Below are 24345 nucleotides of genomic sequence, written 5' to 3' on the forward strand. Positions count from 1 at the left end.
AGAACATGGCTCTTAAGGCAATTTATTATACTTTAAAGCTTTAGTCCTTTTTATTAGCAGTTCTATACACAAACTGGTGGTAATTTCACTTATTTATTTATATATCTGTGTGGTAAAATCAGATTACTTCCAGACACAATAGTGTTTTACAGTCATCAGGAGAACTGCATCTTTTATCTGGATTCCTTTAAAATACATCATGCATATGATTACTCATAAGAAATAAAGTGATACAAAGACATTTTGCAAAGTGCCTACAGCAGTGTAAAACCTTGCCTTTCCTTGGCCTCACTGCCTTTTCTTCTACCAAAGATCTGTGGAAGTTTATTTTACCCTGGGGACCAAGACCTATAATGCTGTAATGCTATTTTAAAAATGAAATGGTGTTCATAGGAACAGTATGTGTTTAAATGGGCTAATACATTGAATATTTGTATACAATTCCTGCTTTGAGGTAATGCTATGAGATTCTTTGCCCTGCACAGTAACTAAATAACCATAAATGATCTTTCATGCATATGCAAATCTATCCCTCTAAGCACCTTATTAATTATTTCAAAGATACTTGGAGGTCACTACTCATGGAAATTTCTATGCATGAAGCCTCATTAGTACAAGACACCATACAGAGAGATGGGATAGATTTTTGCTGCCATTTAACAAGGGCAGAGAGAGAGTATAATCTGTAACGTTTACTTTTTTATTTTAATGACCAATGAAATCCAGCCAGCTCCTATCTATAAGCCCTTGCTCTGAGCTGATACAGTGGATTTGAATCTTGGGGCTGCTGTTACACTACTCTGAACAGCTAATCCTATCAATGCACCAGTTATCATGCTCAGAACTCCAGTCCTCAACACTGGCTGTTCTCAGCTGTAGTTGTGCTGCCTGGCAGCATTAGCAGCTAAGCACTAAGGAATTAATGTTCTTCCAAAAATCACAGCAATGACACATTTTGTGTTGGAACAAAGTGAAGCTATGGAATTATCAAGGTGATATATCACAGCTCATCAGCTGAGATGATAGTCGTCTTCTGAGCATGTATTATCTCCTGCTTAATTAGGCCACATAACAGAAATCAAAGAAAAGCAAGGATATGATAAAAAATACCTGAACGCAGTGACAAAATGCATCTTCTGCTATATCTGTGCCAGGAAGCAAGAAATTAAACCTACTTGAGATGCATTGTTTATCTGAAATCCCTAGATTCTTTCCAGCTCAAGTTATCATACACATGTGATGGTAATGCTGATCTTGTCTGTCACTGTGACCCTTTGCTGTAGCAGCTCCTGTTTATTTTTATTCTGTTGTGTATGGTGCTTTCACCTCTAGATTGATCCAATAAAAGATATAAAAAACTTGCTATGTTGGTACATTCCCTTGATAAAAATCGGGAACAGTGAGTCAAATGTTAATGGAAACTGCAGGCTATGTTCATTATGTTCTCTCTATTTTTGAAAAACACTAGAATGAACAGAACTAATTGGAAGTGCAAACAATTCAAATAGGCTTAATTACAAAACCAAACCCTCCTGTACAGTTCTAGGCCAATGTGTCCACATATACCTTGAAGAAATGGGGTAGTTTTAAGGAAATCTGTTCTTACCTGAAAATGGAAAAGTAAAATAATTTTTACAAAGTCCAAAGTCAGAGTACTAGTATTTTCTGTTCAAGACACCATAAATGCTATTTCAGCATTAGTCTGTGATGTTTAAAAATACATGTATTAATATAGACTGTTTTGATCTCTCTGTGTAACCCAGTCACCTACCATAACATAAATCTCATTACAGTAAACACAACTTTGTTTTGTATTCCTTTTAGAAGCAGGCTCAAATCAACATCTAACCTTTCAATAAAGCTCAGATCTAATATTTTTTGCTTTGACTCATGCTCTGTCAGAGATAACATGTATTAAACCAACACTGGCACAGTAAGAAAGAGAAGTCTTTTCTTGGCATGTCCCATGATATTCATTCCTGTTAAGGGAATTAATTTTAGGCTTCAACTGAGGTAATTAGAGAAAGTTGTGTCAACAGTGCTTTACCATCCTCACATGCAAATACAAACTGGAAACCGCAGTTACAAAAATGAAGATTGCCAACTGTAGACTGCAAAAATGCTATCTTATACTATTCAGTAGGAGTGCCAAGATAAGTGAAAAAGAAAATAACAGGATACTGTTTTGAATGTTTCTTAATTGAACTCATTGCTGAGGAAATCCACTAGGCCCATAGCTATGAAGGAGGCTAAAATCCTCTGTAGCTGAACAGTAAGAAAGAAGGGGTTGGCAACTCATGCATTACTCTTCTTCACAGGTGTGATGCAACTCAGCCTCATGACTTTCTCAATGAACAAAAAATAGTCATCAGCTCCTAACTCAAGTATAACCTAATTCTAGAAACAACCAATTTTCTTGCATACCAGAACATAGCTGCAGAAATGAACCAGTGAAGTTATAACAGCACTGATTAAATTCTTCATCCTGCAAAGCGCTCTGAAAGATAATGCTTACAAATGCCTTTTTTGATATAGAACTGATAACACAACAAAGAGACTGATGGAGGTAGAAATCAATTTTAGGTTTAGATGGAATATTATTTAAAACTGCTGCATACTCATACATAGTGACTGAGAACCTCTCCAATACAAAGCATGCCATCACAGTATAATGTCAATACTTCTTAGAGATAATCAGGTTGGCTCTGAGCAAGCAGGTATGCCTAGACAGCACCACACACCACTGTGCAGAGACACTAGCACAGATCCTGAAGTAGTATTTGCCTTGTCGGTCCTCATCAGCTTACCAGAAGCATTGAAGAGCCCATAATACGTGCTATACTGACACAACTATATTTCCTTCCCTTCAGCATCACAATTCAGCTCTAGCTCAAGAACCACTGTACTGCACAGCACTGCGCTACACTGTGGCACACCTTAACTATGCCCTCCACTGGCACAGGGCAGCACCTCTGCAGAAATTTTTCCAAGAAACATTCTTACTAACTGGAGATCAGAAAGAAAATGTATCATAGTTATAGTAGTAGTATTATTACTACTACTACTATTAGTACTACCTTAGTGTACAGTATTTTAAAAATAACTTTCTGATTTGGGGAGTCCTGAAACTTTAATATTTTAGAACTTCCATATTTAGCTATTTTAACACTTAAAGTATAACACAGCTCAGGCTAGATTCACAGCAAAAGCTGCTTTTCCATTCCCACAGCTGAACACTATCTCACTTGAAGAGTAGAAGTACCGTTGGTCTTTGTGCATTCTTTACGATACTCCTTTCTCAGGCCAAGCCAATGACTTCCTCATCATGTACAGACTGAAATCGCATCCCTGAGCATTTCACTCTTTTTGCATCTTCCCCTCATCCCACACCTACTCTGCTTCTACTGCTCAATTCCCATAGTGTTCAATGCATAGAGGAGAGAATAAGACTAGCTTGCTACTATCAGACAGGGTTAAAAACTTCTGCAAACTTCTTAGTCTCCTCTTTGAGAAAAAAGAGACAGACAAAACTTCTGAAGAGAAGTAGAGTTAATTACAGTTGAAAGATACATAGAAAAATCCTAATACAAGTTTTGTGCAGCATGACTAGCAATGGGTTTACAGACAAAAGCGGTGTAAGGGTCATTAGTTTAACAAGACAGCCTAAACTGGAGGAAATTCTGTGATGCTAGCCATGGCAGCAAGGAGGCCCACAAGAAAGGAGAAAGCTGAGTTGCTTGCTGCACCACTGGGACAACTGATTAACTTAGACAGCTGATAGGAAAACAGGAAGAGAACTGATAAAAGAGGGGAAAAAAGGATGGATCCATCTCAAGTAGCTGATTAATTTGTGTGGGAGCAGAAAATGGATTAACTTTTGGAGAAGCAAGGAGGGAGGCTCAGAGTACAGACTGACCACCCAGTACTACAGTAATGTCGAGGTCAAGGAAAGAGCACTGGGTATAACGTTCCTGTTAGGTTCCTTACGACAAGTTTTCTTACACAACATTATCAAGTGTTTTGTGCAGTATGACATCAGTGTGTAAATGCAGTAGCAAACTGTTGGGGTGTAAGTAAAATGAGACCTGGTGAGACAGCACATAAACAGCAATACGAGTGAAAGGTGATGACCATTGCTATGTTGCTCCAGAAGCAATTAAAACCAAGTGAGTTTAACTGGTTCTTACTACTGCTCTTTCAATATCCTCAACATGTCCTCACAGTAAGGAAATGCCACTCTCCTAAGAAATTTTGTCCTATCTAATAATTTGAAACATATTTGCCAGCCATTCATGTAACCAGGCAAATCTATCTTCCATGCAGCTTCTAATATGTTGGAAAATTATACAGCACTTGTGAGAAACATATATGCACATATTCAAATTTAGCAACAGGAAAAATAAATTCTAATATATTTCTTCACAGCAAAATTTTTGAGAATTTGTAATTGACTCAATTCTCAAAACATATCTTCCAGATTCAGTGTAACCTTTTATTTTGTTAAGTCAAACTTCATTTCCTACTCAGGTAGAACAGATAATCTACCATCTCCTCAAGTAGAGAAGATGGTAGATGTCATTTCATTCAATGACATTCAAGGTGACAATTAGTAGCAATAACTTCATCAACAGGAAGGCTATTTGAAATTCCTGTTGCAGTCCTCTTCTTATTAGTACTTGAAGACAGGCCAAGAAAGTTAACATTTTACTTAATTTGAAAGTGGAAATGTGGAGGTCAAGGTGGTATTTTTTAACCAGAGTGCAATGCTATCATCTGCTAGCACTTGGTGATTATAAAATTCTAATTTGAAGAAAGTATGCATTTGCTTTTAAAAGAAATGACCTTTGGAACCCAGTTAATTCCGCCGTTCACATGCCGAGCAAGAACCACTTCAATATTCACATATTTTCCCCATGAAATTAAACTATTCATATGAAAACAGTATCGTTCCACAGATATACTCAACAGTAATAAGTGATTAAAAAAAACCATAAGAATAAATCTTGCCCTGAAATCAAAATCACAGAAATTAAAAAACAAACAAAAATATCAGTTTAAACATACCTACACAAGGGAGGGAATAGCCAAGCTCTGGGTCATGGATGAACTGGCGGTCATTCAGCATAGTCACACAGTACAAATGGAAACAGTCTAGGCAAATAACATGGCGATGCACACACTGGAATACAAGCACAGGACTCCTGTTGTTAAAAAAAAAAAAAAAAATATCCAGTGAAAATGAAGAACAAGGATGGGACCAAATCCACAAACTGGCCACAGAGCCAGAAGAGGCAGCACCTCCCAATATTCTGCTCAGGACCAGCACACTGGAGGTGAAAGAAAAAAACAAGTAATTTAGGAAACATTACATCCAGGTGAAATGTGCCTTCACTGCAGTCTTCACTGCACAAACATCTAATGGTTTTGCTCTAATACAAGCTAACTTCTGCTAATTCCTGATGGACATACCTTAACTGTCAATTCTGAGATAATGACTATGAATGCTTTGATAAAGTTTTGTGCTCTGTTATACTATACTGCTTGCTTATCTCTCCTTGAGGAGTATTATCAACCTTGAGTATCAAAACTGGAAAAACTGAGACATGTATTAAGCTAAGAAAAATGCTGAACTACTTTTATTTGTCTGTGGGCAAACACAAACAGAAAAGGGTTAAATGTTAATATTTTTAGTAACTAGGAAGAAAGAGAATTATTTTTAAAAGTAAAAGGATAAATTCTCAGATATTCACGGTACTCTGGGAGACAGGTATTAAAATACAACATCAAATACAGTAGGACTTGTGATAAAATCATTAGAGTTAACAATACTCCTTTAGCTTCTATAAATCCTGCTAGATGATGTTTTGAAAACCCACTAAAACAGTAAATCTTCAAGCCCTCAATGTAAGAATACAACTTCAAAATGTAATCAATAATAATTTCAGATACTGTATATAAGCATTTAATCTTCCATGAAAATATGCTTTAGAGTTGCACATACTATAGAATTCATGGCAGTGTGTTGGTATCTCAAAAAAACACAATCTGTGTTTTAAGGATTTTGTTGAATAAAGTAGATTAAAAACTGAATTAAATAAAACCTCCCCATTGCTAATCCTTATTAGTTGCCCACTTGCTGTTCTGAATGCAACAAATAATAATTTTTAAAAGACAGCTGTTAGGCAAAATGAGAAGCTGATCTGCATCATTTTAGCTCTGAATGGCCCCAGAATCATTATTGAGAGCTGGAGGAGCTGTTATCTTGTCCCTGTGGTGCAAAAGTCCCCATGGCTCATCAGTTGAATGAAACCTTAAGCAAAACACCCCAAAGATGTCTTTCTGAAATGCAGATATAATAAAAATTTCCTATAGCCTTAATGCATGTATCTTTTCTAGGGTTAACTGCTCATTTTTATTATTTCAGTATCTGAGTATCTTTTCAGTTTCATGGGAAGCTCCCGGGATCTAAATTCACACCTCTCTTACTTTCATTTCAAAGACAAAACATACCGTATGTTTGAGAACAGATCCACCATAGAAAGCCATCAAAAGTTGAATGTCTTAAAAAACCCAGGCTAGAAATAAAAATGGCATTATCAACACTTCCACCTAAGTATGACACCAACAGCACTTCATTATGTCAATGAACTACTATAGTCAGTTACTAATGTAAATTATTTTGTGATAATTATTTTTGCTTCTTAATATATTACAACTGTTTGAAATAAATGCTCCATCCCTGGCAGCGTTCAAGGCCAAGTTGGACAAAGCCTTGGGTGATATGGTCTGGGGTGAGGCATTCTTGCCCATGGCAGGGGGGTTGGAACTAGATGATCTTAAGGTCCCTTTCCAACACTAACCATTCTATGATTCTCTGTTGTCCAGAAAGAGCACAGCTATATACGTATACACTTAAACTGCATTGTTAGGAACAATGTTAATCCTAAAATGTACTATCTTTTAACACTACCAGACTTGCAAGTAACACATACAAACTAGCTATAAGTCTGGGTCCTGACTGTCACAAAACACGAGCTTAAGCTTTCATAGCTATTACACTGTCTGCTAATTTTGCAACCCACAGTGTCTGTGGCGTAAGGCTTTGAGAAACTCAATCTGTATGCAGTGCAGATTTATTCAAACACATTTGGCATTGGAACAGTCACTGCATTCCAACATTTGCAGATTTTGTATCAAAAGAAAGCACTTCCACTTTAAAAGTGATACAGCAGTTTGGTTCCTAAGATCAGTAAAGACAAAGATATAAAGATTATATTCATAATGCCTGGATGAAGCTAGTAAGAACCCATTTAGGATAATCCCAAGAGTTATTAATAGAAGCCTTGCTTGCAACCAAACACAATTTATTTTGGAAAGGAGTATTATGAAAGTCAAAAAATTTGCCATATAATGTAACAAGGGTCCTTGCTCAATCTAACATAATAGTCTAGTAATGTAAATCTGGTATATATTTTAGAAGGTATTTCATAGGTTCCATTTATATAATGCATTTGGCTGAATTAGAGGCTTCATGAGAATAATATATAAGAAAAATGTTTCTCACAGCAAGGGATAAATTGGTCCTTTTTGTTCACCAATTAGGAATGTAACCACTTTTAAAAATTGAAAATCCAACATCACAATGCATCACAGAGAATTTCCATAATAAGTCACTTGCTCCTGTGCTCTGATTTCTTTTCGTCAGATTTTTATCAGCATGCATTTACACAAATAAGAAAGAAAGGAGAACCTAGAAGTTTCTCCTTCATGTTATTACTGTCAGATAACTGTGCGGCACAACAGCAACATAGTTGAAGTGCTATCTGGTCTACACACTCTTTCTTCCTTTTTCAGAGAAGCACCATGCTGCAGACAATTCTCAGATAGACTACAACAGTATACTGGCTAAATAAAGATACGAAGACTTGATCTTGTTTAGATAAGAAGCCCACTGTGAAATAAATCTCATGACAGTTATTAACATACTGCGAGTGAGTCCAGTGGCTATGAATGCAAGGGGCTACTTAGCATAAGGAATTATTTGCAAACGTAACAGTGGATTAACTGATGTATCTTTCAACGCCTACTAAAGAAAAATGTGGGACAACTTGTCCCTTGCTTGGTCTTTATCCTTCTTATTTTGAAAAAAGCTTCACTGAGTAAAGGTTAAACAGCACACCACATATATCAATCCATTATTTTTTAGCAAATGTGAGTTGCCACAGTCTGAAGCACTTCAGAGCAAAGAATATATCTAAGCCTGCAGAAATCTGTGAAAAACATGTTGGACAAATCTGTGAAACCCCCTCGAGGTCATTGCTAGGTGACAGTTGGATTTTTCTCACCTCAATCTCAAAAACTTCACCAAATAATAATAAAAAACCCTTAGCAGATGTCTATAAGGCTGCCTTGCTAGGATTACAGTCAGCGAAGCAAAAATAGCCATTTGGGATTCATTTCTGTGCAGTAAATAAATCTGAATGAACACAGCTATATCACAGCCTTTAACCCCACCTATGAGTGCTATATTTATCATAACACACTTCTGCATTTCTAATACATTTTTCCATGTTGGCAATCTTCCTGTACTTCAAAAAGCTCTCTAAGTACCATGAAATAATTTCATTTATAAACAAATCTCTATGCCATTCCAAAATGAATTTTTGTTAACTTGCAGGTCAGATCAATAAGCATCATTCACATTCAAGACAAGATGAATTACTGAATAAAACGTGATAAAAAAAATAATAAATGGAAAATATAAACTTTGGTGACAAAGACAATACAGGCACTCACCTACTTCATAAACAATTCAAATAATTAAAGAGAAATACTGTTCTTAAGCAGCATTCAAGCAGTTTTGGCTCTACCCCTGCACCAGAACCAAGTTACAATGTGTAAGTAAACCAAATTATTCATCCATCATATGTCTTCCTCATAGAGCTGTTATAGGAAGTCTTCTAATTCATACAAAGCTTGTGCCACATGTGGCTTTCTTGTCTAATGCATACAGTCCACAGTCTTATTCAAAACTGTTGAAAGAATTGCCCATTTATGATGCTTTAAGTGCGTGGTTTTCTTACCATGAAAATACTCCCAAGTACCTCCAGTTAGAGTAGATTATTAAATTCCATTAGAAAAATGCTGCTAATTATATAAAATATAAATATAGAAAGCATAGAAAAAAAATCACAGGGATTTCTTTTTTAGAACTGAGGCAGTTTGAAGGAAAGTATAGCAACAAATCCTGCCTTTTAATGAGCAATATGCTATCAAGGATGTTAGAAACAGTGACCTAGCAATTGCAGACAATCTGCAAGTAACAGTGCAGACCCCTAAATATTTAGATAAGGGTAGGTATGTGAAATGGGTATCAAGACCTTACAAGAAAAAAGAAACGATAAAGTACTAAGAAAGAAATCTCACTGTTATGACTTTGCAATCAAGAACCTGTATTTCAAGGACTTTTAGGAACACACAAAAAGTACATCCCGGCTTTCCCCTCCCTAAGTGATGAAAATAAATCTTTACAGACTGTGCCAATTAAAAAACCCCAGTGTATATATAAATACAGTATTCTCAGAAAACTGACATGTTAAATTCACTAAAACAACCAAAAAAATTCTATTTTGTGTCTTTGATCACTTGCCACACAGTAAATCAAAGGTCGTAAGGCGAAGGTTATGAACAGCACAAGACATCACTGTGCAAACTTAAATTTTCTGGCTGTGCTTCTGTACAAAAATGTACTCTGACCCACAGCTGTTAACTTAAAGGGGCATTGGCAAGTGAAAACTGACCTACTTTCTCCTGCATTATGTTACATGTTTTCCTCTAAAATGTGCTTTCATGTTTCTTATTTCTATTGGAAAGCAGCGCCATGAGGCCAGAACCCAGGAACAGCCTGACAGTAATAAACCAGAATATAAGAGGGAAGAAGAGGCACATTTTAAATTAGTGCACACGATGGCAAGTGCTCTTTTCAGCAGCGCTCCTGTTAACTCTATTGTTAAGGATTTTTTTTCATGCTGTGGAAGTGACACACATTATTGCCTGTAAAATCTGTGATCGCTGTGCCAGGCAACAGCATCTGCCTCCCGACTACCCAGGCAAAGGAATTCTACGCTACATGTACTGGTACATTCATATTAGCACCTAGCATTAAATATGTGCTATGCCTGCTTGCTCAGACATGCCTTGTTTGAGCTCCATCTTCAGACAAAATAACTACCATTGGCACTAACAGCTGAATCTTATGATATTAAGGAATAGACAGTAATTAGGCTGGAGAAGAAACTTTTCCTGTAATCTATCAGATTACCTGCCTACAGCACTCCTCTGCACAGCAAATAACTGATAAATCAGTCATGCTTTGAAAGGAGATCAGTAGAACCTCCTCCTTTCCCTTCATCTGTGCTTTTAAAACCAACTTAATGCTCCACTGGAGAGAAAAGGAAAAGACCTCGGTAGTGGAAACAAAAGATGACAAAGGAAGGAGCTCATTAAATTGTCCTAACCTAAGCCCCAATTCCAGTTGACAGTGGGAATACAAGAACAACCAATGGGACCAACCTAAGTGTGCAAAGTCTTTGTTTTTCACAGAGCATAGAGGACTTTGCATGGATGTGGTTCTTCAGTGCTCACTGGCTCTTGGATATTGATCCACTCTATTCCTCTCAGCAAACCCCTGGGAGCTCAAGGATTGCCCTGGCATAGGGCTCATCATTTTTTTCACACGTGTGCAACTGTGCTCAGTAGTACATCAGCAGTAAAACTGTAATTATCAGTAAGAACACAGTGGGAATGGCAGAGTAACCTCCTTAAATGTTAACTCAGAACCTTTGTAGCTTGCTGAGCACCAGCTTACTGTGAACTGATTCATCAACACTGGCTCTTTAGCATACAGTGACCTACAAAAGCCTTTGTCACTGGTACCCTCAGCTTTTGCCACCAAAGGGTGGCAAATACTTCTTTCACCCTCATGTGGATTTAAGCTGGCTTACAGCAGATTTTCCTCCCCCAAGGCAGCATCCAGGCATCAGCAGCACAGGCAAAACTGCTATTATGAGCAGTCCACACCAGCCACACACTCCATTTTGCCCAGAGCCTCCCTTTCACAGGCTTCTAACTTACTGTTTAGAGATACTCAACTTTGACAGACTAGAGACATACAGTAAGAAATCAGCCTAGTTTGGTTTTCAGAAAAAAAAAACCAAAACCAAACCAAAACCAAAAAACCCAAAACCATCAGCAAGGTAACCAATGAAGTTGGGAGAATGACGTGATATCACAATAAGAGGAGGAAGGGCTAATTGCACGTGCACAAGCACTGCCATCCAATCCTTCAGTAATTAAAAATGAATGAAGTCAAAATGCCTTTGCACCCTATTGACCTCTTATTCCCCTGACTGGTTGCTGAGGATCCCATTGATTTCTTTCAAGTAGTTAAACCTTATTTAGTCTTACTCCCTACATCTATGCTAGTAAAATTAAATTTGTTAGCAAATGTTTTTATGCCACTGGAATGCAATTGTCTATGCTCTTAAATTGTTAAAATGAGCCCTAGCATGTTTTTAGGCTTGCCAAATCACTAGTCCCAAGCAGTTCCTGGCCACAGTCCAGGGTTTACCATGTGCTGTCTCCAACAGGCAACAGCAAGCTGCATGTGGCCACCCTGCTTTAAAAGATAAGAGTTTAAAGAGTATAGATTTACAGTAGAAGAGCTTTATTCTGGGACGCTTCTCTTAATACCAAACTTACTGAATTATTCTCTTTCTTTCTTTTAGACTCACACCTCCATTCCCAAAACCAAACCTTTTGAGATTGCCTGTGAAAATTATGCTGTCTGTAAATATGTTGCACAGAAGAAAAGTTTCCCAACACAAAAGACAAGACAGAATCATGACCTCTTTTTGATTTCTTCTAGATGCTGAAATCCCTGGAAAGACAAAAGCGGAAAAAAATATTGGATATCATCTTAAGGGAGGCTGTCACATTAAACTCTTAATTCCCTGGGACTCCAGGAGCGACTATGACTGTTGGACACAGTACCTTTCACTGTGTAAATTTCAGTTATCCCCTTAGAATGTGTTTCTTAACATGCAAAGAAAAGATGACTGGAAAACAAGGTAAGGTAAAGAAGAGGAGAAAGGGGAAGGGAAAGGAAAGATGTAAGAGGAAGCAGGAGATAGAAGTGATACAGTGGGTGTATTTGCTCCTAGAGAATTATCTTTCACCACCTTAACATTATGTTTTATGGTGTTCCTCATCTTTTTTGTCAAATATGAATATTCAATTTATATGTTCATCCAAACAATAGCTCGAGGGTGTTTCCCATTAAATGAGTCTTCAGTCTCAATCAAAAATATTATTTTTATCTTAGAAACAAAAACACCCTCAAGTTACTGTTATAAGTAAGATATTTCCTTACAGAAACACCTCTTTTTTCAACTCACTATCATTATAATTTACAGATATTTACCCTTTCCTCCTCAAGGCAAATACGTTACCATAAATGTCAAGATGCAGTTACCTGAGAACACCTTCTACATCAGCACCTCCAGTCAAAGGGAAGAAGAACAGGCCTTGGGCTAGCAAGTCTTACTGAAAACATTTTGACTTTTTAAGTGTACAAAGCAGTTAATTCCCCTTAATGGTCTCAAGAAAATTATTTACAATGATGTCCACCAGCAAATTGTTCTAACAGTGAGAATGGCTTGTTTAAGTCATTTTTCTATATTGCTTAAAAAGCACTATCATAAGATATTCATATAGCGATTCTTCTTTTTTTCTGATCTTGCTATGGCCCTTGTCACAAGAACAAGTGTGGAATTTAAATGCCCAGAATCCACAGAGCTCTATATTTAATTTTATTTGTGTTCTCCATCTTTATCCTTACATGTCAACTTCCATTAATTACACAAAAGAGTAAATGGAATCAACTTTCCCACAAGGAAAAAAAAAACAAAACCAAAGACGCAAACACACAAACTAAATAGTAAAAAGCAGACATTATTACAAGGTTTGGGAAGTATCAATTCTGACTTTTTAATGAAGCCAATAAAAAACCTAAATGAAACCAAAATTTTGTGGAGAATTCTAAAGATTTTTTTAATTTCTAGAGATTAAACTCAACTCGGAAGAGGATTCTGGAAGTGCAAATAATTTTATATGCCTATTTTCTGTTTCATCTCGGCATACATTTTCATTTTGTACATTTTGTACTGCCTCCTTGGAGGCTGGCTGGTCCTCTTTGTGTCTGTTCTTTCAAGAAATTACAGTATATATTAGAACTCAGGTAATTTACTGTTCTTTGTACAGGAATGTTCAGGAAAAATCTTCTCCCATTTGTCTACCCGATCTAATAATCTATGCAACATCTAGGAAGACTAACATTCATCCAAATATAACTTTCTATTTCTATAGGACCATTCAATTCCAGATCTTGATACCCAAATGATGCAAAGAGTACAATGAAAAACAATAATAAATAGGCACATGTGAGATTTATCAGCTTTCCCAGAACACATAGATCATTCCTACAGAGACTATTCATACTCTTCTGTTACCCTCTCTCTCTGTAGAAGAAGTAACCTGGCCTCAGGAGAGAAGACAGGATATAGGTAGAAACTTGGTAAGTAAAAACTAAGACGAATAAATACAGAAATATTAACAGGAGTTTACCAAGGTAAGATTTCCTCTGTCTTCAATTTCCTTTTGACACCTCCCTCAACATGCCATACTTACTGCATATGACCTAGGGTCTGCATTACAGTCTAGTTTATCAGGAAAGAAAGAAGGTGTAAAAAGAACAAGAAAACAGAATGGAAAACAAGCAAGACAAATTTTTTAACGTAGTCAAACATATTTAACATGTGAAATAATATCCATATGTTTTGCAATCATCATGGATAACATCATTACTTCATTTCGTGGTCTGCCTATATTCATTCACAGGCTGATTAAGGCATAAACTATAATACAGAAATCTTTCATTACAAATGGCGGATTTCTTCCATTGCAATGGCAAAGAAAGTGTATTTGTACAGGGAGTCTAAGGGCTAGTTTAGCCTTAAGAATCTGTACACCACTAAAATGTGTCCAAGGAATACATGTGGACTCTGTGACAAAACCCTTGCTGCTCCTTCTTTTGTTAAGGGAACAAAGAGATACATCATTATGCAAAACATATTGATAAAACAAACGAACAAGTGAGTATCACTTAATTCAAAATACAGGACAAAACAACAAACATTTCTCAAAAGAAATATATCTGAAGCTCCTGCATTTTCTGTTTCAAATTAGAGAACAGCACCTGAAATAAATGGCAATCCCATCTTATTTAAAATGGTATTTACCAATAATCATTGGAAATTAGAACATTCATCAATCTCTACCTTTTGCTTTTAAGTGAAACATTCAAACTATTGTACATTTTTCTAATCAGTTGAAAAATTATATAAAAAACCACTACTCCAGGCTATATTTTTTTACCCCTAAAATTTACTCTAAGGTTTTACTTGAAGTTTTTACACTCATAAGGTTAAGTTAGCATTTTTTAAAAAAGACAGGATCTACTGAAATATACCTACTTTCTTTCATAAAAAACCACCAAACAACAAACCACAACCAAAAACCAACAAACCAGGACACAGCAGAATGGCTTGGTTGGATTTTGGTTTTTAATTTAGATGCTATGTAAAAATAACCTCTGGGATTAAGATTGTGCATGGTAAAGAAATAAACTTCTTTTAGGATGTTGGTAATCAACAGAAAACTACATTAGCTAGACTGTAGCCTATAGATACTGTCAGATAAAATAAGGGGCAAAAAAAAAGGAAAACAAAAATGCAGATTCCCTGCCTCAAATCTCTGCACTGCATTATCTTCAGACAGAAAACCCTGAGAAATTCTATGTGAAAAAAAGTTTTTAAATTAGGGAGTCTCACTTCTTTATTCTGTTTCAAAAAAAACTAAGCTCATAATGACTCATGTAAAACATTACTCAATTACACTACTATCAAGCTCACATGTAACAATACTCAGAAAGGAAATGTCAATAGATGCTTGATATTTAATTTTTAAATAATTCTAATTAATCTGTTTCCTAGCATATATATGATTTCTCTGCCAAATTCTAGTCTCATGAAGACAGAAACTTTTCTGGTAATGATGAAGAGAGCCTTGAAATTCAGTGATGAGAAATGGAGGGCTCATAGAAAATGCAGCTGTACAAATTACACTAACAAGTAGGGCTACTAGGAGTACAAACTTGTCTGAAGTCATACCTCCCACTCTCAGTGTCATTTCATGTCTTTGAAAGTAGTTCATGCAAGGGATTCATTATTTCTTCAAGAGAAAGAGTGCTGTATCGTGATCAGCCCCACTCATTTCTATACAGATGGACACAGGACACACTTTGATTAGCATGAAAGCAATGACTGAAGCTGATAGGAATCTAGTGTTGCTTCTCTGAAGATACTACAGAAATGTGTTTGGCTGCAGTCTCCAAAGGAGTAACTAATATCATAGCAACAAAAAACTGCACAGGACACTGACAGGGAAGTTGCCGAAATGACTAACAGAAAAGTTAAGACTTGCACTTCTTTCCTAAGTCTGGTTCTGTTTTCATTATAATCAATAGCTAAATTATCACTGACTTGAGCTGACCGAAGTTTAGCCTTACACTTTTTTGAATAAATACCAAGATATAATTCAATGTGAAAAATAACATCATCTGAAATTGACAGGGGCAGACCAGGTGTTTTAATCACATCTAAAAAATCTAATTGTGCAGCAGCTGCATACAGAAAATTTGTCTGCAGCTGTACACCTGCTTAATTTTACCTGGAAAACATTCTGCTTTAGCATTCGTTGGACATTTTTGTATTTTTAAGTGGAGGAAGACAGAAAGTTCAGTTCTGAAATAAAACTGATAAAAGTTTAACCAGAATTTCCTTGTCTGTCAAAATAGTAGCTTTCCCCCTTGCTCGTACAACATATTCAGGAGTTTGGGGGACTGGCTAAGGCCAGTATGTCTCAGTGCTATGCTCTGCCTGGCTTGATTTAGAGTTCAGAATCAGAGAGAACAAAGTTCATCAGCCTAATTAAAACTGTAAGTGCAATAAGGCACCATTTTTATGATGCTCATGCTCCTAACTATGCTGGGCTTTCTAGCAGTTACATCTTTGGCTGCACAGGTACTGGAGCTGACTGCCTCATTCCTCCTTCGTGGTAACTTCGTAACCATCCCTTGGCACCGCACAGACTGGGAAGGAAAAGGGAAAAAACAAACCAAAACAAATATAATCCTTGAAATGAAAGCTATTAGAAATACTCAGCAATTCAAGTGTATGGATTCAGTTCAAAACTCTTCCAGAAACTACCAACCCTGTGAGCATGATATATCCCCCAAAAGAAGGTTCAGGCCAATTTTTATTAAAACTAGCTCACACGTTTCCCAATTATACAACATACCAATTATGCTTCCCATTTTCTCTTACATTAGCTAGCCTGACATTGACCTGTTCAGTCATGTGTGATTCATCAGGTTTGCCTTCTGTTTCTAAACGCAAGCTATAGAAGAGAGCAGTCCTTGAACTCCAACCTGCTTTGGCAAAATGTGAGAAGTCAGTGACATTTCCTTGTCATGTGGCATCAGAAACCCAGCAGCCTCCTGGAGCTCTGAATCACCATACTACATGTGCTTAGCTGAGCACTGGAGCCACTCAGGTTTTATAAATAGCATCTACACAGGGTTTCACTGTACTTGGGCAAAGGACCTTTTTATTTAAGTTTTGGCCTCACTACAGACAGTCTTGTTACAAGGGGTGAAGTTTATCGGATTAGAAGCAACACTGTTAGTATTCAGGACACATTTCCAAGTGCATATGACATGTCAGCTGCTTATATATCTTCCTCTTCTGCTTCACATATTACTTTTAAAGTTAAACATGCAGTGACAGAAGTGTAGAAATATCTGTGTCCTGCACTTTGTGAATATAACAGCTAAAAAAACCACCTTGACATGCCAGCTGACAACTGAAAAAATATCTCTGACCTCTGCTGAAGCGTTCTGATTCTCCTAACATCAACTACTTGTAACAGAGAGGAGCACTGAAAATACATAATCATGAACTCCACAATTAAATATACATGTATATAAAGCATAAGGAATCTTTTTTGCATGCCCCCAGATGCAGCTTCTGTCTTCGCTCCTCTTTCTATGTCTGTACAACTACCTATTCTACTTCACAGAGGCATCCCAGAGACCTAAAAAAAGGGCTAGCTAGTTTATTTCATATATTTGTAGCTATTTTCTTTTAAAAGATATTTTCCTGCATCATCCATTGACAGATACACAACTTTCAGCAGCTAGTTCTTCCATCATTTAAATAAATAGAGCACTCCCTGCAGAAACTCCTTTTCTCCAGGATTAATTCCCTGCTACATTGTTTTTTTTCTCTCTGTCCTCAAGATTCCTCATTCAAGATCTCTCTAGTTCTGCCTACAGCTATCATTTCCATACCAAGACCGATTTGGTCACCCTGGGTTTCAGTGGGGCCGGGAATCTAGCGCAAGGAAAGAGATGAGCCTCCCATGAAAGTGATGCTACATGACATTTTTCCTGTTAGTCTGAGTCTGCATTCTACATTTACTGTACAAACTCCAATTTCTAGAAACAGAGGTAACAGGCAGGCATAGATTAATTATGATAAAGACAGCATGTAGTACATTGCCAAAGGATTTCTTCTTAGCATTACTCACATCTTAATTTTACGTTCAGTTAACTGCCAAGAAACTTTTGACTTTTTAATATTCAATATTTGAGAAGTTATATGAAGACCTTTCATTTACCTAATAGTTGGATGATGAGGTTGGTTATGCTTTAAATGCACATTTTTGGGGAGCATGGGGAAATATGTAGCTCTAAAAGCCACACATGCTCATATGACCTTCACCATCCTGCACATGCTGCTAATTGTATGGAGACATTTGATATGTACCTTGAAAGGTGAAGAGCTTCAGCAACCTTGTCAAGATTCTTATCTGTTCTCAGAGGTTGGGGCCTAATTTTAATCTTGCTTAGTTCTGCATTAATCAGAACTGACTACACACTGAGGACAGTAAAACTGGTCAACTGTAAAACCAGTGGGAGATCAAAATTTTGTAGCAAACCAGGTACTTGTAACTCTTTGCAGTGTTTCTCAGATAATGGATCACAATCAGAACTGGAAAATTGCAGTAAAAATGTCACTTCAATAAATAAAGTTAATGGAACAGTCTTAAAGAGACCAAAACCTTAGAACTTGGGTGTTACAGGTAACAGCAGTGCACATTTCAAAGATAAAACAAAAGGAGGCCTATTATAAAAATCCTTGTCTTCAAATTAGGCAAACAAGCCACCTGAAAAGTTTGAGAAACTAATCCCTAGCCATTTTATCCAGTTTACTTATTTTTCTTTTGTTATTTGCTACAGTTATTTGTATAGCCATCTTATAGTCTAAAAAGTCGCTGTTATCTGTCATGGATATTTCTGAAAAGCCTAGCTGAAATGAAGCTAACGTACCTGTTTCAGGGAAGAAAGTGCCTTCAAATGTTTTTTGAAGGCACTCCATAATACTCCATAATAGAGATGATAGTTAATCAACCTGGAGACCAACCACGTGTAGTGCAATATATGGTTGCTAAGTGAATGTATGAACGTGTAACTAAGGTATGAACGTGTAACTTCCTGACCAAAGGGGTAGAAAAGCAATGAGGTGTTCTGCAATGAGGGGCTTTTGGAGATCTAAGGGCTGAAGGCAGCCTTGGTGGCAGTGCCCACGAGATGGTGGAATTCTGGACCCTGAGAAGACTTTGGTCTCTTCAAGTATCTGCTTGGAAAAGTCCCATGGGATAAGGCCCTGGAGGGAAGAGGAGTCCAAGAAAGCTAGTTAATATTCAAGGATCATCTCCTCCAAACTCAAGTGTGGTGCATGCCAATCCTGAAAGTCAGGCAAAAATCCCAGGAGGCCTGCATGGATGAACATAGAGCTCATAGTAAAATTAAAACATAAAAAAGAACCATACAGAAGGTGGAATCAGACTGCAACCCCAAACTGAACACTGTGCATGAGGGGTTCTAGACAACATACTGTTTAAACAGAAGAAAGTTATGGGAGAGGATTACTTGATTTTGTTCATGTTGACATTGTATATACTAACTTTAGCAAGCACAGTATCGTTTCCCTCCCATGAGAAACAAAACTGCTTGCAGGGCTCCTCTGTACCCTTGTTTAATCTGTGACACTGCAATTGGAATTTGTCACTCTAGGAGCTACATCTGATGTTACAGCCTGAAGCGGAGCTAAACCAAAATAAACAATCTGCTCTATTCTGCTTAGACTAATACGACAGTGATGTAAACCCCAGCTCAGTGGAAAATGCATAAATGGGCTGCCACACTGCACACGTACACATAAAACCAGCAACACAGCTCAGAAGTTTTATTACTAATACGGATTGGGTGAAAGAAGCCTTGCTTGGACTTTGGTTTTCCTACGCAACAGTATATTTTCTGTGTGTGTGTGTGTGTTAATGTGGAAAATATGCTTATTATTTCAAAAGGCCCTAGCAATTTTCTGCTGCACTGAGACAATATCTTTTTATAAATAAATAAATAAATAAATAAGGTTCCGTCGAGTATTTGCTTTATTACAACTTGTGCAAAGTTATTAGGGTGGGAGAGCTAAATGGGATTATTTTATCATAAACATCCCACAGTGACACAACTGTGCAAATATTTGTCCCAATATCTTGTGTCTGAATACAGTATTCATCCCTCTCTCTATGTCTCTCTTGCTGGTTTTTGATTTAAGGTCTCTGGAGCTTTGCCACTGCTCCGCTGTTCATCCCAATTGCACATACAGGCTCATTTATGCAGTCACATTGAAGCCCGAATATGGTTATTCCTTCTACTCAGGTTCACTTGATCAGAATGAGGATGGGGGGGAGAAATGTTTTGTTAAATTCATCAGCTGGAATGGCTGACCTTAAATCTAGAGTCTTACACGCAGTCGTTTTTCCTTTTCTCTCTCCCCAAGCTAAGAAAGCCCTGCAAAGGCAACTGACTGAGCAGGTCACATTCTTCTATAAAGATACAAAGAGGTTATCTTGTTCAAATAATTTTATTTCAGAAAAAAAAAGAGGACGGAATAAAAAGGAAGGCAACAAGGTCAATTCAATAACACCACAGACTGTTTTCTAACTGCCTTACTATGTATATATTTTCAGCTCCAAAGATACATTTTCACACAGAGCATTTTTATATAAAAAAGGCAAGAAAAAACAGCAACAACAATAAGAAAAACATGAATAAAACAGCTCATGAAAGTTAAGGGACTACAAGCAAAAAAGCTCCTCTCTCCACATCATGCACAATTTCTATGGCACCAGTGAAAGCTTTTCCATATTGTCCTGCCTGTGACCTCAGCCCTCATCTGTAAAACCATTTTCCCAAAGGAGATGAGGTTATCTAGCCTGAGTGAGAGCTCAGGTCTTGTGTTCTTCTCATCAGAGGCCCTACACAAGCCCAGCTAAAGCATAACAGTTAAAATTTAAAATTAATGCTAAGGAAAACACTTAAAAAGCAGAAGATACTCGCTTACATTTTGCACAGAAACAGCTGGCCTTTTACAAACACCCTGCTCTGCTTTCCTGCTCCTGCCTTGCTGATAACCCAAAGTGTGAATTGCTTGTTTTCCCTATTGCTGCAGATCACGTGCTGGGCATTGGCAAGGTAGAACTCAGGTTTCACTTGCCACTTTTGATTGTGCCACGGGACCACAGAACTGCAATATTCGCAAGTTTAGAATTCCTCTTGATGTTTCAAATTCTTGCTTTAAGCAGCTTTTTCTACCACATCCTACTAACAAAGGCATCATGCTTTGCTTGTACTTGTTTCTATTCTCAAGCTGTATCTCAGACTGAATCTGGGTATTTCCCAGTGTCTCCCTTCCCCCATTAGGCAGACTCCAGACAGCAGAAATCTTCAGACCTGCCCCTAGATGGGGCTACTGTCCACAAATCGCTGCACTAGAATTACAAATTCCATTCACCGAGCACAAGAAACTGAAATTAAATACTATTTATTAATCTGCTGCCCATTTATTAACCCCCTCATCCTTCATACATACTTCTTAGGCCCAGGCTGGCACACAGCAGTGATCATATTAAAACCTTTAACTCTCTCTCATCCCTTTTCTACTGTAAGTGCTGTTTTCCAATCACATAAAACCCGACAGAAAAAGGAAGAGCTAACAACCGCTTGAAGAAAGCTCTGAATGCTTTCACTTTAGCAGCAGCCAGCAAGTGATGTAGGGACAATTGTGTCACAAAATCCCACACTGAGATATTTCAACAAGGTATAATAATGTTGAAAATACCTAGCAGATGCATATATTAAGTCTTCTGCTTAACTCATATGGCACATAGCATCTTTCACATTTACTGCCACACAAGTTCTCCTTCATATTATTTTCTATTTTCAGCTTCCCACTTCTTTTAGCTGTTTGCAACTAATGAGCATTATACTGAAAAGCCAAAGCAAATCCCTAGAAAATGTGTTTAATACCCAAATAAAATAATTTAATGAATTCTTCATGATTTTAGAAATATCTAAAGAGTGATTTCACATACAAGAATGAACAGTGATGATATAAACAGATAAAAAAATTACTTTGCATATTTACAAGTCCATTTCCACTTGATTGCTTCAGGGACCCATCCTGTGCTGATCGATAACCCTTAGTCATTTCCACTTACACTGAGAGTGCAACTCATTGTCACATGAATTGGAATTTTTTTCACATCCACTCTGTACAAGCATAAGGGGACAAAGACAGAAAGAAAAGAATTCAGTCCTCTATGATTATTAGTCACTGCCAAAGTGATCATTATGCTGTTTCTTTCCCTTCTAACTGCAAGACAGATTCTGCAGATTGTTTCCTAGAACTAGTTCTAGAAAGTTTGAATGTTCACCTTTATGTAAAGGAAATTTATAGAAGAGTTGTCAGTACTGCTGTATGAGAAGATGAAATGATTCCATGCTAAATAAAAAAAAAAGGGGGGGAGGGGGCGGGAAGAAAAAATGAGAAGGAATAAAGAGCACACACAGTAGAACAAAGCAGACAATCAAATAGAAGTAGACAGAATAATTATAGATGTCTGAATAACACTCCAGATGGCATTTTGGGCATCACAGTTAATAAGCAGGCTGTTTCAGGGGACCAGCATGTTAGCACATTATTGCAACAACTGGAAACCAGCAGCTGAAACATGTCTGTCTGATTATCCAGGGAACAGGCTACATGCAGCAGCCAAACCCAAGAAAAATACAGTGTCAAGATGCTTACTTTTATGACAGGTTCAGGGACCCATTTTTTTAACAGTAAGGAAATGCTTAAAAGAAGTTACCACAGCCATAACTACCAGTCACTTCATGAGTGAGTGGTTTTATGCCACTTAATCTGGCCTAAAGTTGGGGAATTCAGAAAATAGGTATTAATAAAAAAAAAATACACATGTATTGAAATTAAAATTTCTATACTTCTGATCAGATGAAAATTAAGCTGGTTCCTGTGTTCGTCTCCCTCTGTGCAAATTTATTTTACTAGCTGAAAGGGAGTTTACACTAAGATTTAATTTTATTTCCCTTTTCACCATTGTAACCTGCAAACTACTTCTGCAACTGAAACCATTCACGTTGAATGTTAAGTTTTCTGCCAAAATAAGCTTGATATCTTGCCAGTTCTCTTCTCAAATGAAATACATCATCTTCAGTACAGCAAGGAGTCCCAACTGCTGATATGCAGCCCTCAGGAAATGTATTTCAGAGATGGAAGGTCTGATATTTCCATCAAGTAGAAAGACCCTTAGCAACACCCATACCATAGTAAGCCCTGAATTTATTCTAAACCAGCAATTCTATGAAAACATAATATATAATATTCTCCAAAATGTCAAAAATAATACGCCTTCTTACTTTCAATTTCAAATCAAGGTTACACCATAGAGCTCCTACAGATCTGAAATCAGAGACAAACTCCTTGGTTTCAGCTCTGGAATTAGAAGGTTTAGTACTGAGTATCTTCATTCTTTTTCTTTGCTTCCTGTCTTTAGGTTTTCCCATTAATGAATCTTTGTACCTGAACAGATCTACACATAACAATCTCAACAAAACAAACAATAAACCCCTTAACACTAATCTCTGTGGTTTTATAAAAATAAAGATATTTGAAATAATCTCTCATGGTATGGTTTTTAACTGTTTGCATTAAAAAAAAAAAAAAAAAAAAAAGTCCTTTACTGCTCCTTGATTCAGAAAAAGTCTCCTTACAAGTGCTGTAGAACACAATTGTCAATTAAAGCATTTGCAGCACCCTCCCTACTTCCCCAAGGGTATTAGTTGCTTGTTCTGAAAACAGAAAATAAATGTTATGGGGTTTTTTTGTGGGTTTTTTTTTTTTTTGGTGTGTGGTTTTTTTGGTTTTTGGGTTTTTTTTGTTTGTTTTTTTTTTTTTTGCCTTGGATTGTTATGTCATTGTATCAGATGATGCTGATAATAGTAATAATAATAACAATAATGATGTTTGGTTTGTAAAAGATAGTGAAAATATGCGGTAGTTTTCTAGCTCACTGTGTTATAAAATATACTTATCTATGTACACACATTCCACCCTCACTGAAGGATTTCCTGTTGCAATACTAAACAATACCAAGTTTGATGTACCATAAGGTTGGCACACATACCCATTCCTAGTATCTTTTATCCTCTGGGAAGAAAGAAAATATCAAATACATCATAAAAGAAGGCTATTTATGACTATCTCATAGTGGCTTCTTTGGTTCTTGCTTTCCTACTTAGTATCTATTTCAGCTTGTCTACATCCATATTAAAAGAACTACAAAAATATCTAGACTGTCATGAAAAAAAGTACAGGTAGGAGCTTTGGTTGGTAAATTATACTGGATATGATGCGCATCCTGATTTGACAGGGTACTGGAATTAGCAAGGTCTTGTCTCTCTTTTTTTTTTTTTAATCTTTTCTCCATAGTGTTTAATGTCATGGTAGAGAAAAAACGAACAAACCAAAATATTCAACGCAACCTGAAATGCTAAGAAATTAAACACAAGTCAGAAAACAGACAAAGGTATTTGTTCTCAAAACATTACACACTTTAAACATAATTAGGATGTAAATTCTACAAGGAAAATCAGAGTACTAAGTATTATTTATGTCCAGCTTGATTAAGTAGAAGTTTGTGGGAGATGTTTTTAGCATGTTTTGGACTAACTCTGAAACA

General features: G+C 36.9%; 1 protein-coding gene across 1 annotated transcript in view; it reads right to left on the reverse strand.

Annotated features, from left to right (window-relative positions):
• The window catches only part of PRKN (parkin RBR E3 ubiquitin protein ligase), a 568831-nt gene that overhangs the window by 266600 nt on the left and 277886 nt on the right, over positions 1-24345 (reverse strand). Inside the window, exon 7 of the mRNA XM_030499430.1 lies at positions 5065-5201. Coding sequence (XP_030355290.1) covers positions 5065-5201 — 137 coding nt within the window. The remainder of the gene's footprint in view (positions 1-5064; positions 5202-24345) is intronic.

This window comes from Strigops habroptila, chromosome 10 (assembly GCF_004027225.2).
Source record: "Strigops habroptila isolate Jane chromosome 10, bStrHab1.2.pri, whole genome shotgun sequence".
Classification (NCBI taxonomy): domain Eukaryota; kingdom Metazoa; phylum Chordata; class Aves; order Psittaciformes; family Psittacidae; genus Strigops; species Strigops habroptila.